Here is a 16,035-nt window from a genome sequence, read left to right as displayed (position 1 = left end):
TCCTTCGGGGTGGGGAGCACCGTAAGGGAAGAAGCCGTATCTAATGGTAGTTTGCTTCTGAGGCCAGAAGGATGGGAAGAATCCTCTCTGACTCTGGTAGAAAGAGACAAACTGTAATCTCAACAGCACAAATCTCCCAGCCTCCACTGCCTCAGAGCCTCTCTCCGGCCAGTCCGCAGACCCGAACATGGACTCGATGTGCCATCCATGGTCCACGCTGGGGACGTATTAGGCCCAGCGCAAAGCCAGGGCCGCTCACCTTGTCTTCTGAGAACGGGGCGTCTCAGCGGGTGTGGCCCTCTTAAGGTGAGCCCCCCTTGAGCCTCTGCTGAGAGCAAAGCTGCTGGATCCTGCCCAGGAAATGGCTTCGGCGCCCACGCGGGGTCTCTTACAGCTCCAGGCGTAGACCCCTGCCACATCACTCCCTGAACCCACCCGGAACTTGGAGGCAGCTCTGGAGATTGGAGGTGGGGGTGGGGTTGGGAAGGGGGCGGGACCTCGCAGGAGCGGAGGGAGGGCTTGGTGTAGTGCGAAGACTGCCTGGGAGGAGTTAGAACGGGGAGGGCGTGAGGAGGCGGGAAGGGAGAAGAGGCGGAGCTGCCGAACCCGGACAGTTAAAACGGAAAGGGGGCGCACTGGTTAGGAGAAGGAGGTGGGGAAAGCGGTAGGGTGGGCTGGGCAGAGCTGATATTGGGGGCCCCGGGTGGGGACGAAGCGACTTCTCCCCTCAATCCCCAGATGCTCACAGTCAGGAGTTCTCTACTGTGACATTCTCCCGAAGGGCCGGTCGGTCGGAACCCAGTCCAGCAGTCTGCGCCTCCTCTCCCCGGCGTGGAAGGGGCCAGGGGGCGGGGCCAGAGAAAGGGTTGAGGGATCGGTCGTCGGCGCCCCTCCAGTCACCGCCCCATATTCCAGCTGCGAGAACAGGTGGACGTAGCCGCGGCTCACCTCGGGGACTCCTTACCCGCTGCGCGCTGAGATCCAGGCTAAGGCGGAGATCTGGAGCCCCTAGCGACCCCTCTCCCGCGGGGCCGGGGGAAAGCGGCCGCTGTGTGCCCCTTTCCGCGGGGAGAAGAGCGGGCGCGGACCCCACGAGTCCTAGAACTGCGGGGGCGGAGAACCCGCTTGTCGCGCGGCGCACCCATCCTCAGGGGCTTGGCCAGGACTCTTTCCGCACCGAGACCCCTTTCTGGGGCTTCCAGCCTTGGCGCATCTGGGGAGAGGACCCCCTCCCGGCAGCGCCCCGCCCCCAGCCCCCGCCCCGCCGACGTCGCATTAGCATGAGCGACGCAAGTGGCCCGGGCACCACTCGGGGGCCGAGACTCGCCGCGTCACAGCCCCGAGTGTAAAAGAAAAAAAGAGTAGGCGGCGGCGGAGGAGGCAAGAGCCGACGCGAGGGGAGGGGAGGGCGGCGGGGCGAGCGAGCCGGCGGGCGGGCGGCAGCAGCATGCCCCTCGGCCTGCTCAGGCGGCCTCTCAGCGCTGCGGGGGTGGCTCCCTGCGCGCCCGAGCCTCAGAGCGCTCATTCTCCGGCTCCGGCGCCTTGGCACGGCCGCCTTTCCTGACCGCCCCTGAGCCCAGCGGCGGCGGGTCCCGAGCTCGGTTCCGGACAGCGGCGGCGCCTCGCCGGACAGGGTCCTTGCCTTTCCCGGCGAGAAGGGTCCCCCGAAGTTCCGCGCCCTGGTCTCTGCACTGCAGGGCGCGCGCGCCCGGCCCCGGCCGAAGCGTCCTCGGAAGAGCGGCGGGGTGCGGGTGATGGAACCCGAGGCGCCGGCGGGTCAGGCCCCGGCGGCAGCCAGCAAGCTGTCGGAGGCGGTGGGCGCGGCGCTGCAAGATCCCCGGCGGCAGCGGCGCCTGGTGCTGGTCATCGTGTGCGTGGCGCTGCTCCTGGACAACATGCTGTACATGGTCATCGTGCCCATCGTGCCCTTCTATGTGCACTCGGCCAGCGAGAAGCCCACCCTGACTTCCAAAGTGTGTGTGACCGCCCTGCCGCCGCCCACTCCGGCCAATGCCAGTGCCGACACTGTCAACACCTCGGAGTCCTCGACGGCCGCGATGCCGGCCAGGTCTACCGTGCAGCCCCAATACCCCACCGACAACGAGGACGTGAAGATCGGGGTGCTGTTTGCCTCCAAGGCCATCCTGCAGCTGCTGGTGAACCCCCTGAGCGGGACCTTCATCGACCGCATGAGCTATGACTTGCCGCTGCTTATGGGCCTGGGCGTACTGTTCGCCTCTACAGTGATGTTTGCCTTCGCGGAGGACTACGCGACGCTCTTCGCCGCGCGCAGCCTGCAGGGTCTCGGCTCGGCCTTCGCGGACACGTCTGGCATTGCCATGATCGCCGACAAGTATCCTGAGGAGCCGGAGCGCAGTCGTGCCCTGGGCTTGGCGCTGGCCTTCATCAGCTTCGGAAGCCTAGTGGCGCCGCCCTTCGGGGGGTTCCTCCACAAGTTCGTGGGCAAGACCGCGCCCTTTCTGGTGCTCGCCATGGTTTCGCTGCTCGACGCCCTGCTGCTGCTGGTCGTGGCCAAGCCCTTCTCCGCCGCGGCGCGGGCGCGGGCCAACCTGCCAGTGGGCACGCCTATCCACCGCCTCATGCTGGACCCCTACATCGCCGTGGTGGCAGGCGCGCTCACCACCTGCAACATCCCCCTCGCCTTTCTTGAGCCCACCATCGCCACGTGGATGGAGCACACGATGGCGGCGTCCGAGTGGGACGCAGGCATAGCCTGGCTGCCAGCCTTCGTGCCGCACGTGCTAGGCGTGTACCTCACAGTGCGACTGGCAGCGCGCTACCCCCACCTGCAGTGGCTGTACGGCGCCTTCGGGCTGGCAGTGATAGGCGCCAGCTCGTGCTTGGTGCCCGCCTGCCGCTCCTTCGCACCACTAGTGGCCTCGCTCTGCGGCCTCTGCTTCGGCATTGCGCTGGTGGACACGGCGCTGCTGCCCACGCTCGCCTTTCTTGTGGACGTGCGCCACGTCTCGGTCTACGGCAGCGTCTACGCCATTGCCGATATATCCTATTGCGTGGCCTATGCGCTCGGGCCCATAGTGGCGGGCCACATCGTGCACTCGCTTGGCTTTGAGCAGCTTAGCCTTGTTATGGGCCTGGCCAACCTGCTGTATGCGCCCGTCCTGCTGCTGCTGCGCAACGTGGGCCGCCTGAAGCGCTCCCGCTCCGAGCGCGATGTGCTGCTGGATGAGCCACCGCAGGGTCTATACGATGCTGTGCGCCTGCGGGAGCGCCCTCTGTCCGACCGGGAAGGCGCGCCTCGCAGCCCGCCAGGCCCCTTTGACGCATGCGAGGACGACTACGACTACTACACCCGCAGCTAGCAGCCCCGCTCCTCCTCCAGGCCACCCGCCCACTCCCCACCCCACTCCCACCCCCGGGTCAAGGTGGCTGCTCTGTGAGCACACTGGCCAGCTCAGGCTCAGGTCCCGCCTCCTCCAGCGAGTACCCCAGCCCCTCCTCTGTCTTGATTTCCCCTGCCCGAGTCCCCTCTCTATGACCCTTTCTGTGTCCTCCTCCCTTTCCTCCAATGGGGCGTGGAGCACCGAGGCACGTGAACTGATGTGCTCCTGGCAAAGAGGAAGAGGCGCGCGGGTCGCCACCTCGGGGCTCCCCGATGTAGAACCGTGCCTCTGTTTGTCCTTCCTTCCCTTCCTCCCAGTGCCAACTTGGCCCGCTGCGCCGCGGTGCCTCGGGGCCGAATCAATAAACTATATCTGTACGAGACCGAGTCTCTTTACTGATGGGGTGGGCGGCCGGGCAAGGGGCCAGGGTAGAATGGGAGGGTGAGCTGGGTCTAACCCAAATCCAGCGGGCACGCAGGAAGCCTGTTGCTCTTTTGCTACCTGGAAAAGGAGATACGAAAGAAGCAAACTCAACAAGGGCTCCCACCCCCAAACACCCTGGTGCCTAGTCCGGTCTCAGCCCGCGACAGCCCCTCCCTCACCTAGGCCTAGCGCAGCGCCCCAGGGCGCCGCCCGGGGGAGCCTGAGGACCCTCTCCCTCGGGTGCGCTGGTCCCGCCCCTTGAGGACACACCCTGAGTCTAAGACAGAGCTCTTAGGCGCCCAAGCTTCCCTTCCCTTCGAGCCTGGCAACCCGTCCTGTCCAGTCTCCGAAAGGGAATAGGGGTGGAACTGTTATGAGCAGCTGAAAAAAAACCGGCCAAATCTTTAAGGGCTTGATTTCTCGAGATGCGTGTGTGTGATGTGTGTGTGTTCATTAGACCGCTGGACTCTATCCTACGAGGAGTGGAGGAACAGTTGTCGATGTGTCCGCTGTGTCCCAGCTATGCGGGCTTGAGTCAGGGCTGGAGAGAATGATAGTGTGAGAGCTGATACCAACCCCACCCTACACGGTCCTGAGTGCAAGCAAGCGCCCAGGGCTGCCAGAGAAGTCTCCCCACCTTGAGTGGGGGTCCCCAGAGTCCCAGACCAGCGTGTGTGCACCACTCCCAGTCCTGTAACCTGTGGCCTCCTGAGGGCTGCAGAGTCCTCAGATTCTGGCATGGAGAGGTCGCCGTGTTGGGGTATGCCTGTGTATTAGACAACGTCTGTGGGGGTCTGTACTGCTGGTGTGTGCACGTCTGTTCTGACTCTGTGTGTCCGGCTGTGTGTGTGTCTGTCTGAGCAGGGTCTCTCTTTGTGAGTCTGTCTGTGTGTGTTCGTGTGTAAGGATCTACATGGGGTGGGGGAGAATGCATTGTCTGGGAGGAATGTCTGCCTCTGGCTGTGTGTCTCTAAGCATCCCTAGGTCTGTATCCTGCATATTCCCCGTAGTGCCAGCCGGGATGAGTGGGAATAGAAAAGGACCTGCAGTGATCGACAAACAGGTTGTTTTTATTGATTATTATTATTATATTATTATTATTATTAATTATATTGTAAAAGGAGTTGTAATAAGGTTTGAGCCTGCCCTAGACAGTGGGGAGGGCACAGATTTATCCAGACCCAACCCTCCCCAGGGTTCTGCAGAGGCAGCCACGGCTAGGGGTTAGGGGAGCGCAGGGACTGGGGAAGGCTGAGCTGAGGGCGATGGGCACGGGCGGGGCCACGTTCTGCACCCCCCATCTCGGGCCTGGATTCCGCTGCCTTTGCTAGAGATCGTCCGGGAAGCCGTCAGAGCACGGGATGGGGGCCGGGAGGTGGGATCCCGGAAGGCGGCGGAGTGGTGGTGGGGGGGACAAAGGATGGAGAGGGTGAGAGGTAGGGGTGGGGCTGGGGGGAGGGAGGAAAAGGGAGAAAGGGGAGGGAGGAGGAACAGGAGGAAAGAGGGGAGGTGACTGGCGCGGCCGGCTCGCTCGCAGCCAGTCGCGAGGCCTGGGGACCCGGCGACGTCGGAGGCTCTGCCACCGACTGAGGCGGTGGCCCCCACCCCCGCACTGCTGACGCGCCCCCGAATCCCTTCCGGCTCACATTCTAGCCCCTAGTTCTGCTGGGTGCGGTGCAGCGGCGGCCGAGGCAGCAGAGACGAGGAGAGCAGGTGAGTAGGGCTGGACTGGCGGAGCACAGCGCGGGGAGCCGGGAGCGGAGGGAGGCTCCGTCCAGGGACCGCGCCGGGGCCGGGAGGCCCCAGAACCCGCGGAGTCCTCCGAGTCCCAAAGGGCAGCGGCCGTCGGGGGACGTCCGGGAGGGTGCGGGATTCTGTGGCTCTGGTGTTTCTCCACCCAGGGTGGGGGCAGGGGACGGGGAGCTGGATGGTGCGAAGTTGGGGGAAAAGGGCTTGGACGGGCTTGACTGTCAGCTTCGCGGCTTCACGTGTGTGCCCACACTTCTGAACCCCCATCTGCTAAGTGCCAAGGTGTGCACTTTCCGTGCCCAGATGGAGGGTCTGCAGATCTCACTCCAACCCCCTGAAGTGCTGGCATGCACCTGCCTCTCCGACTCTGTCGCGGAGGCGGGAGATGGGGTGCAGGCGTGGGCGCGAGTAGCAAGCGTAAGCCGGGTGGCAGGGAGCCCCTGGAGCACGCGGGCAGCCTGTGGTGCCCGGGCTGAGCTGGGCTTCGGCTTCCAGGGCAAAGCAGAGCCCCCTTCAGGCAGGCTTCAGAAGCCAGGCTGGTGGGAGTGTGGAGTGGAGGGCACCAAACTGACATAGAAAGATACCGACACAAATACACCCTTTAGGCGCCAGGGCCAGTGAGGAAGAGCAGCTGGCCGGCAGGAACAAGGCCCTCCCATTTGGCACCCATGAAACCATCCTACTTCAATCTCCTGTGCCTCTCCAGGACTTGGTGTCTCTGAGGCTTGACTAGTGTCTTCCCGCTATAGGCTGGCTGGGGGCCAGAGCCAGAGGAGGCATTGGCTGCATTGTCTGTAGGGCCCTTACCACCTTGCCCTTGCCCTACTCGGCCCCTCAAAACTCCTGTGGCGCCGGGGTCGACTCTCATCTGGATGCTGTTGCTTCTGCTTTGCAGTGGGTAGCAGCAGCCCCTATGCTACAGGGCGCTCACCGGTCTGGGGACCACCTAGTCCCAAGTGCTGTGTCACAGTGCCCGCAAGGACTCTACATTCTCTGCCCAGTGCTACCAGGCAACCCCAGACTCCTCCACCCCTGGACCGGGATTATCTATCTTTCTGGATGCTGTGTCTTAGGGTCAGCTGTGCCTTGCACCCAACCCCCCTCTCCCACTGTGTCTGCCTGGGGGTAGAATGGGCTAAGTCTTAGCTTTAGGCTCTTGGGAGAGAATAGGGAATGGATGAGTGGAAACCATGGGTGGGTGCTTATGCTTATGCAGGCTTATGCTTAGGGATAGAAGTTGGGCCCTGAGGGTAGAGGTTGGGCCCCAGTAGCCTTAAAAACTGGCTTTTGCCCCTCTTGACCTGGCTCACTTCTACTGTACCTTCAGAATTAATCCATCTCCTTACAGGCCTATTCAGGGGGCCCCTAGGGGCCTGGGCTGCCTAACTTCCCTGTACATCTCCCTCAGCATTCTCATGCCACCTACACTGGGAGCCAGCCAACCAGAGACTGCCTAAGTCACAGCCCATCCAGCAGGGTCCTCCCTGCCTTGGCCACGGGCCAGTCTCCGATAAGCCTAGAGTGTCTCCTGGAGCCCAGAGCCTTAAAGGACCTTGTATTCATTCATGTGTGCATGCATTCCTTGTACTCAGCTACCCAACACTGATTTTACTCCATGCCAGGCACAGGGCTAGGGCCCAGAGGTGAAGTACTGAACACGGCAGGTGTAGTCTTGCCCTGGAGAAGCTCACAGTCTAGTGGGAAAGAGAGATTTTAATCTGCAAAGCACGTATCTATCGGGTCCCAGGCAGGAACAACGCAAGTGCTCTGCCAGTGACCCCTCATGGATCTGGAATGAGCAAGCCCAGCCCTGCTCTCTCCCACGCTGCTCTGGGGCGGTCAGTTGAGGCTGGATGACAGCAGTTTTGTGGAGCAGGTGCCAATTGGAGACTCATTTCAGGGCCCCCCCCTATTTGGAGTCAGACAGGACACTGTGGTCAGTGTGTGGACTGGTCTGGAGGTCAGGAGTTTGGGACCAGGCCCACAAGGAGGGCTGTGAACACTACTGCCCAGCTCTGGCCTCCTCACAGGGCAGGGGCAGAGTGCCAGGCTATGGGAAGTGAAGGGTCCGGTCTAGGTGGCTCTTGTATTGATGCCGCTCTGCTTCTTGGTCCCCAGGTCCACACCTCTGCTTCCCCAAACAGGAGTCACCAAGATGCCCATCCTCGAAAAAACGCCCCCTAAGACGGCAGCAAAAAGTCCCAGCAGTGAGGAGGAGCCTGTAAGTGACATTTGGATCCCTCTCTCCCCACTCACAAACTCTTGCTTCCAGAACAGTCCTGAGTGGGACTGACCCCCAACTCTTGCCTGGCCCCTAGCCCTGTGCTCTCCTGGGCAGGAGGCCCAGGCTGCAGCCCTGCCCCAAGTTTGCTGAGGAGCCCGGGGAAGACTGGAGGGGCTGGGAGTGGCGTCAGGGAATACCGAGGGAATGCTGACAGCCACACTTCCTAACCTCCAAGGCCAGGGAGAGCCCTTGACCTGAGCCAGGCACTCTCTTTTCTCTCAGGGCCTCCCCTCTCTCCAAGTTCCACCTGTGAGCCCAGTGGAACTGCCTTAGGATGAGGCTGAATTCCCTACTCTAAGCCTTGTCACATCCCAGACCCAGCTGCTGTCAGCCCTGGAGCCTCAAGCACCATCTTCCCCACTGGTTTGAGACAATGCCACCCTTCCCTGGGCAGGCATCCTCCTTCCCCACCACACTCAATCCACCTTCCAGAGTGATAGAGCGACACATCTGATCTTCAGGCTGTTGCACATGGCGGTTCCTGTCTTCTTGACATCCCTTTACCCCAACCCTAACCCCAGGGCTTCATTTGAAAACCTGATCAGAACTTTCTGGCTTCTTCTCATGAAGTTGCTCACCACATTGTCCAAACAACCTGACAAACACCTCTGTTGTTGCCTCTGGTCCGTGGCACATCCCTCCCTTTGGTCTGTGGCTGCCTTGAGAGCAGGCTCTGTATCTCTATTGTCCCTGAGTCCAGCCCAGAAATGTGAGCCCTGGCTCACATAAATTGCCCAGAAATGTTTACTGATCTAAGACCCCAGGGCCCAAAGACCCTCATTTGTACAAGTCCCTGCCTCTGTACCCAGGCAAGGCCAGAAGCCCACGAGAGTCTGGGAAGAGCCCCAGGGGGCTGAGACATCTGAGCAGAGATTTCCTGCTTCACTCCTTCTTCCCCATCACTGATTCCCCATGACCCAGGCTGAGTCACTGTCAGAGCTCCGAAGAAGGGTAGCCTGTTTCTAGCAGGGGCTCTAGCCAGATCTGCTGGCACTCTTGGCCAAGCCACCAGCTGGACTGTGCTTTCTGTAGATGCTTCCCTACTCACCCACCACACAGACCCCCAAGACCCCAAGAGAAGGAAGAGGGAACTAGAGTAGCTTGGTGGGGAGGCTGGACCTGGCTCTCTGGGAGTGTGCTGAGCAGCCTAGAATGCTGCCCGGACCATCCTCAAGAGTTACCCAGGGCAGGAGCAGCCCGTAGTTGGCACTGACACCCTCCTCCCTCCTCCTAGGGCAGTAAACTCTAGAGACAGGCTCAGACAGGCAGAGCCCCTTCCCTCATCAGCACATGCGCTCCGGCTCACTCACACTTGGGGTCCGCCTGCCCAGAGCTCCCAGGGATGGGGGTGGGGGTCCGCTTCAGTCCCTGTAGCAGCAAGAGCAGAACACAGGTAAGCATTCAATGGACCCCCTTCACTCCAAAGCCTAGCGGGGGTGGAAATTCACTGACCCCACCACCCCACAGAGGAGAAACCCCTTAAAAGAAGGCAGCCCACCATCTGCCAGCTTTGTAAAGTTTAAGTAGTAGTATGAAAAGTCCTGGTTTCCGATTGTGACCAGCTAAGTGAGGAAGAAGGAAAAGGATGGATGGAAAAGGGAGCAAGGGAGAGAACGACCAAGGAGGAAGGAGCAGAAGGGCTGTCGGTGGTGGGGAGCGGGGACTGATTTCAGGTCCTGCCTCTGCCATAGAATGGCTGGATGACTTTGGACTAGCCTCTTCACCCTCTGGTCCTCAGTTTCCTCATCTGAAAATGGGACAAAATTTCCTTCCCAGGCTAAGGCATAACACTGTTGAGCGCACACAAGATCCCAGGGTGACAGAGCTCGTAAACTGAGAAGCCCGGATCAGGAGGACATGGGTGGCGAGTTCTACTTAGATTCTTGAGACACTTTGGGGGCCCCCAGGTATTATGGGTTTTCTCTTAGGAATCCATCTGGAGGGATAAGGATAGTAATATCATAATGTTTTATGATGTGACTAATTGGAGCCAGTTGTTTCTCTTATTTAATTCTCTCTGTGCCCCTCTCACATAGGAATTGTTATTTATGTCCTATGAATGAGGAAGCTGAGGCTTGGAGAGATTAAGAGTGGGAAAACTTCCAATGAATTCCCCCCTACCTGTGCCCCATACCCACATGGAGCTAAATGCCCCTCCCTGTGTTTCATAACTGACAGGGATTTAATAAGGGGCCCAGTGCATGAGTCACCTTCCCAGGAAATATCATGCAGAATTCTGGTCATTAGGGCAAGCAGTGAACTATACCTCACACCACCTTTCAACTCTCCAAATCTCTCCATTAGAGTCACACCCTTTAGGTCCGGAGATCAATTGGATTGTGGAGCCCCAGCTGGGAACAAGTCCTAAATTAAGAGTGGCCAGCAGTCAATATCAATAACAGGACCATTTCATCTTACACTCATTCTTTATGGTTTATAGGCACTTTCATATTCATGATCTTTTTGATCTTATGAGAGATAGAGGTTATTCTGTTTTACAGGGTAGGAAACTGAGGCACAGAGGTAGGGGTGCTTTGCTCAAGATCACACAGATGGTCAGCATCAGGGTCGGGGCATGAACCCATGTCTGTCTGGTGTCAGCATCAAGGTCTTTTCCTCTGCACTTTGTCCCCTCCTAGAGGCCAGGCTGGGGTGTAGGAGAAAGCTAACAGGAGCTTCCTAAGTTCACAATTCTGCTGAGCTGAGCCCTGGAAACAGATGAGTCCCAGGATAGGGAACAAAGATGGGGCAGATCGAAATAGACACAGGGGATCAATTTGGGGACAGGCATGGGCCACACATGAGAAGAGGAACCAAAGCCTGTGAACCTTCTCTTCCAGGGGCTGCCCAAACTCCCCGTGCCCCCGCTGCAGCAGACCCTGGCCACCTACCTGCGGTGCATGCAGCACCTGGTGCCTGAGGAGCAATTCAGGAGGAGCCAGGCCATCGTGCAGCGGTTTGGGGCTCCTGGTGGCCTCGGTGAGACCCTGCAGCAGAAGCTCCTGGAACGGCAGGAGAAGACAGCCAACTGGGTAAGAGCTGCTGGGAGGGGGCAAACAAGGAACCCATGGGGCAGGGGGCAGAAAGCAGTCATGGAGACAGAGGGATGTGGGTGTGGGGCAGGTAGGTGACAAAGATGGGGCAGATGGAGGGACAGGCATGGGGGAGACAACAGAGCGATAGTGAGGAGCAAGGGTGAAGGACAGACGAGATGGGGATGGGGACAGAGAGGGGACAGATGGGGAGAAGGATGGGGGACAGACAGGGACAGAGATGGGGCAGATGGGGGACAGAAATGGGGGGCAGATGAGTAACAGGGACGGGAGCAGCAGAGGATAGCATGAGGTCAGGGGAGCAGAGAGGGGTGAAGGGCAGGAATGAGACACTCATAAGAATGGGCAGGGGACATGGATGAAGCAGTAAACAACCAGGATGAACACTGGGATGGAAGAAAGGAGATAGTATGGGACAAAGCTGAAGGACAGGCGTGGTAGACGGGGAGCACACAGGCCCTAGCCCATAGGTGGGGCTCAGCGTATGTTTGTGGAATGAATGAATGAATGAAAAAAGTACATGATCTAGTGAAGGGTCCCCATTTTCCCTTGGGGCTGCCAGGATGGGACTGGTGCACTCCACAGGCGAGATGTGTGTGGCCATTGAGGGTAATGGCCCCCTTCCCCACCCTCCCTGGCAGGTGTCTGAGTACTGGCTGAATGACATGTATCTCAATAACCGACTGGCCCTGCCTGTCAACTCCAGCCCAGCTGTGATCTTTGCCCGGCAGTACTTCCAAGATACCAGTGACCAGCTAAGGTGAGGCCCCCGTGCCCCTGGGCTCACAGCTTGGGAGTCTGCCTGGAGGAGGGGGCCTGGCACCAGCACCAGGAAGGAGAGGTTGAAACTCGTGCCTCGGCTGAGCTTTCTGTGGCCGAATGGCCCTGAGACAGCGGCATCCAGTCCATGGTGTCAGAAGGAGGTTAGGCAAGCGGCACATGGGTAACAAACACAGGGTCTTCCTCAGAATGTATCTATTTGGGGTGGGGTGGGGAGGTCACGGGCCCCTAGGAGCCCCCATGGCAGTCTGGGCCTGGTTGAGGCCCTGGGAGGAAGCCTGTAGCCTCTGATCCTGCCAGCGCTTGAGGCTGGGGCTTCTTACTGGGACCCACGGCCCCAGGCTATGTCAGAGGGCCTCTGCTGCCCCGCAGCCCCCAGCTCTGGACAGAGGCTCTGAGGGAGTGGAAATGGTTTCTTCCCGCCAGCCACCACCAGAGTCTCTGCCATCTGCTGCAATTTCAGAGCTCACTGAGCCCCTGGAACAGCCTCTGGGCCCACTGATGACAACGGAGGGGCCATTTACGCAAGGGTCGGGTCGGGAGGAAGGGTCTCCCTGCCGGAGTCTCTCAGAGCCAAACCCAGGTCTCTGGCCTCAAGACCCACATGTGGCACAGCATGGGGATGGTTCAGAGGGAGGAAAAAAAAAACAAGAGGCAGGGCCCACCTCGGCCTCTGAGCAGGGCTGAACTATGCTGGAAGACCCCTGCCCCCCTCCTTCTTCACCAAGACCAGCTTGGCCAACCTGCTGGCCGGGGGCAGTCTTCCCCCTTCCCCTGCAGCCAGGCCTTCCCTGGGCAGAAGGAAGTGTGTGGATGGATGAACAACTTCCGGAAACAGTTCTCAAAATTGCATCGAAGGGGGCGTTTTCCTCCTGATGCAATTAAGCCAGGCTCATCATCCATGGGACGTTAAGATGACAGGGTCGCGTGGTAAGGTTGTCTGGTGCCTTTTTTCCCCACGCCAGCACCCACTTTCCTTTTCATTAGCATTAAGGGGATCAAATGACTGACTTTCCCCAGGAGATTGGATTTCCCAGTACCCCCGGGTTTTGGCCCAGTCCAGCCCCAGCACAAGCCTTCACCTGGAAGAACCCCATCCCTGACGGTCCAACCCCCTCTTGCCTGCTCTGTGGCCTCTCCTGGCTTCCTCTCCCTCCTCCTCCTCCTCTTCAGTCACCTTCCAGTCTCCTCTCCTCCCCTCCCCAGTTCTCTCCTCAGGACCATTTTTTTTTTTTTTTTTTTTTTCCTTTTTGCGGTATGTGGGCCTCTCACTGTTGTGGCCTCTCCCGTTGCGGAGCACAGGCTCCGGATGCGCAGGCTCAGCGGCCATGGCTCACGGGCCCAGCCGCTCCGCGGCATATGGGATCCTCCCAGACCGGGGCACGAACCCGTATCCCCTGCATCGGCAGGCGGACTCTTAACCACTTGCACCACCAGGGAGGCCCTCAGGACCATTTTTAATCCAAGGTTTGTGAAGGACCGACAGCATGGGGGTAGGGGTGGGGCAGCTGGGACCCCACCTGATTAGTGTACCATCAAGGCCAGACATCTGGTGGGTGGTCCATGAGTTTGGGAGAGACAGAGAGGAGGTGGGAGGGAGGGGCAGAGGGAGGTGGAGAGAGAAGAAGTAAGAAGAAATGAGGGAAGAAGGGAGGGAGGGAGGGAGGGAGCTGGGCCCTGGAGAGGAAAAACTAAGGCCTCATCTCTCTCTGCAGGTTTGCAGCCAACCTCATCTCCGGTGTGCTCAGCTACAAGGCCCTGCTGGACAGGTAGGACCGAGCCCAGCCTGAGAAGGGAGGTACCCTGTTCTGGCACAGTCTGTTGACCCATCTGTCTCCCTACCACACTAGCCAAGGAGCTCCCAGAGGGCAGATAACTTGCCTTTTTCCAGCTCTGTGTTCTGGGCCCCATCACAGAGCAAACAACCCCCCTGAACTTCCTGAGCATCAGAATGACCTTTACCCCAGCTGGCCTAGCCATTAATGGTTACTTTGCCTGGGGTAAGCACGATCCTTGATTTCTTTAAAATGCCCCCCTCCCTCCATCGTCTTATATATACACATGCCATGATTCAGTGTGTCAGGAATACAGAGAGCATATCAAAGGGTGGGGAAGTTGTTGGAGCTCAGTGATACTGAGTTCAGCCTCGTTACTCACTACTTGAAAGAAATGGGCTCCCCACTCTGAGCCTGTCTCCTCAACCCCATCAAGCTTGAGAAATGGGTGAGCCGACTCAGTGGACCCAAAGGTGTCCTGACAGATGGAGAGGGCTGCATAAGCACAGTGGATCATCACTGATTTTAGGAGGAAAGTCCCTTTTCCAGCCAAGCCCCAGGTGCCCAGGTGCAGCAGAGAGAGTGAGAGGGCATGGGGGACCCCGTGAGAGGGTCTCTGAGTCCCCAGAGGCAGGAAATGTAAGGGCATCAGATGCCAGAAAGAAAGAAGGGCCCAAAGCAGTGTCCATTGCACAGACGAGGAAGCTGAGGCTCAGAGAGGTTAAGGGCCTTGTCCGTGGTCACACAGCCAGCAGGTGTCAGAGTGAGGAAGGCACAGGGGCAAACTTCACTTTCTTTTTAACTTGATCCAACCCAGTCTTACCCAGACTTGTGGGGGAGGCTTAGACCTGCAGCCCCTCCAGGGTAGGGCTGTTTCCTCTGGAGAGAAGGGGGCAGGCCCCCAGACCCAAAGTGCAGAGTAGCTCAGGGCTTGGGCCCTGGGGTCAGCAGACCTGAGTCTGAATTCTGACACCCTCAGCACAGGACGTGTCGATCTTGGGTGAGTAATCCCTCCTAGCTATATACCCCTGTCTGTCAAATGGAAATAATGATAGTAGCAACCTCTTGGGGCTTCTGCAACTGTCCTATGAGATGACGCCTTCAAAGCTTTCAGCCCTAAGTTAGGCACACAGCAGGCTTTCCATTCATTTCTGAACCAAACACTCCTAGACTTCTGTCTGCTCACTCCTCACTGTACCATTCCCTCGCTGGGTCACCAGACCTTCCGGCTACTGCTACTCGTGGTGTTTTTTTGGTGTCTCTCTTCCTCGCTGGGAGAGCTCTGCCATCCCCCAGAACTCAGTGCTGCTGACACTCCGACTCTTTGATTTCAGAGAGCTTCATCCCTTACCTTGTCCAGCTGGACAGCAGAGGAGGAAGGGCACCACCCACGACCTTGTACCCTTCCATCGCTGACAGTCTAGACCCCAGACTCCCACGTGTGTGTGCGTGCGCTTGTATGCGTGCATGTGGGCACACTCACACAGACATGCATACCCATACATATCCACGTGAAGCTTCCCACATCTGATTACCGTAAATGTCATAAGGCTGGAAATTTATGCCATTGCCCGAGCGCCTGTTTGAGACGCTTCATTTACTCATTTATTCATTTGCTCACTTTGCAAACTGATGTTGGGAAGGTGAAGGGAAATAAGGCCCCATCCCTGTCTTCAAAATGTTCTCAGACCATTTGGCAAGACAGACACATCAACAGCACAAAATACAGCTGTGTCGGTCCCCATGAGCCCCATACTCCATTATCTGACCCCCTGACCTCCCCACCAGGGCACCTCCCAGTCATTGCAAGCTGAGTCATCCCCAGTGGGCCCTTGTGGTCCCTCCCCACACCCCAGCTGGACCCTCGCCTTGTCCTGCCATCTCAGTAAACGCACCACACACCCCCGGTGGTGAATCCAGGACCCTAGAAATCACCTGAGGTGTCTTCCTCCCTCGCCTGCTCATCTAGTCCAAGTGCAGGTGCATCACTCTCCCTCCAGAACCCATTCCCATGCCTCCCTTCCCCTCCTCCCACCACCCTCCCCAGGCCCATCACCTTCCCAGCAGCCCACAGCCTCCTTCCTGGTTCTTCCTTTGACCCACTTCCACCCATTGTCCACACAGAACCAGGGCCATTACAAAAGCAAAACAGATCAAATCCTGGCCCTGAAAGCTCTCGCCTTCTGGGGCTTCCACTGCCCCAAGAATGAAACGGTACCACCTTTCCACTGCCAAGGAGACTCACAAGTCTCCCCACCTGTCTGGCCATCTCTTTACTCAGTTTCAGTGCACTGGCTTCCTTTCACCTTGGACGAGTGTTCCTCAAATGATCTATGGTAAAGGACCAATATATTCTTTTAATTTAGCAAAGTGTTTGTAAAACACCGCAGAAATGAATTAGCAGAAAAATGACCCAAAGGTACAAAATACGCCACCATTTGTTTTATCGTTAGATTCAACACACACAAACGTCCTCTGTCAACCTGTTAACAAGTTTCTGAAAGTTCCTTCTGGAGTCCCACACTCACCCTGTCGTGAGCTGGTCATTACAGTTCAGTCTGACACCCACAGTTGGAGCAGCAGGGCCGTGGGACACCCCACCCAGCACA

At 58.6% G+C, this 16,035-nt stretch overlaps 2 protein-coding genes across 2 annotated transcripts in view; both read left to right on the top strand.

The window, feature by feature from the left end:
* Window positions 1-1,754: 1,754 nt before the first annotated feature.
* Window positions 1,755-3,341, top strand: SLC18A3 (solute carrier family 18 member A3). The gene has a single exon (XM_060077746.1). The coding sequence runs from the start codon at window positions 1,755-1,757 to the stop codon at window positions 3,339-3,341; it is 1,587 nt and encodes a 528-aa protein (XP_059933729.1).
* Window positions 3,342-5,348: 2,007 nt separating this feature from the next.
* The window catches only part of CHAT (choline O-acetyltransferase), a 49,404-nt gene continuing 38,717 nt past the window's right edge, over window positions 5,349-16,035 (top strand). Inside the window, exons 1-5 of the mRNA XM_060077869.1 lie at window positions 5,349-5,498; window positions 7,653-7,755; window positions 10,659-10,850; window positions 11,513-11,631; window positions 13,367-13,420. Of these exons, the coding sequence (XP_059933852.1) occupies window positions 7,690-7,755; window positions 10,659-10,850; window positions 11,513-11,631; window positions 13,367-13,420 (431 nt within the window). The 5' untranslated portion in view covers window positions 5,349-5,498; window positions 7,653-7,689. The remainder of the gene's footprint in view (window positions 5,499-7,652; window positions 7,756-10,658; window positions 10,851-11,512; window positions 11,632-13,366; window positions 13,421-16,035) is intronic.

Source organism: Mesoplodon densirostris, chromosome 1 (assembly GCF_025265405.1).
Source record: "Mesoplodon densirostris isolate mMesDen1 chromosome 1, mMesDen1 primary haplotype, whole genome shotgun sequence".
NCBI lineage: Eukaryota > Metazoa > Chordata > Mammalia > Artiodactyla > Ziphiidae > Mesoplodon > Mesoplodon densirostris.
This window is presented reverse-complemented; position numbering and strand designations above follow the sequence as displayed.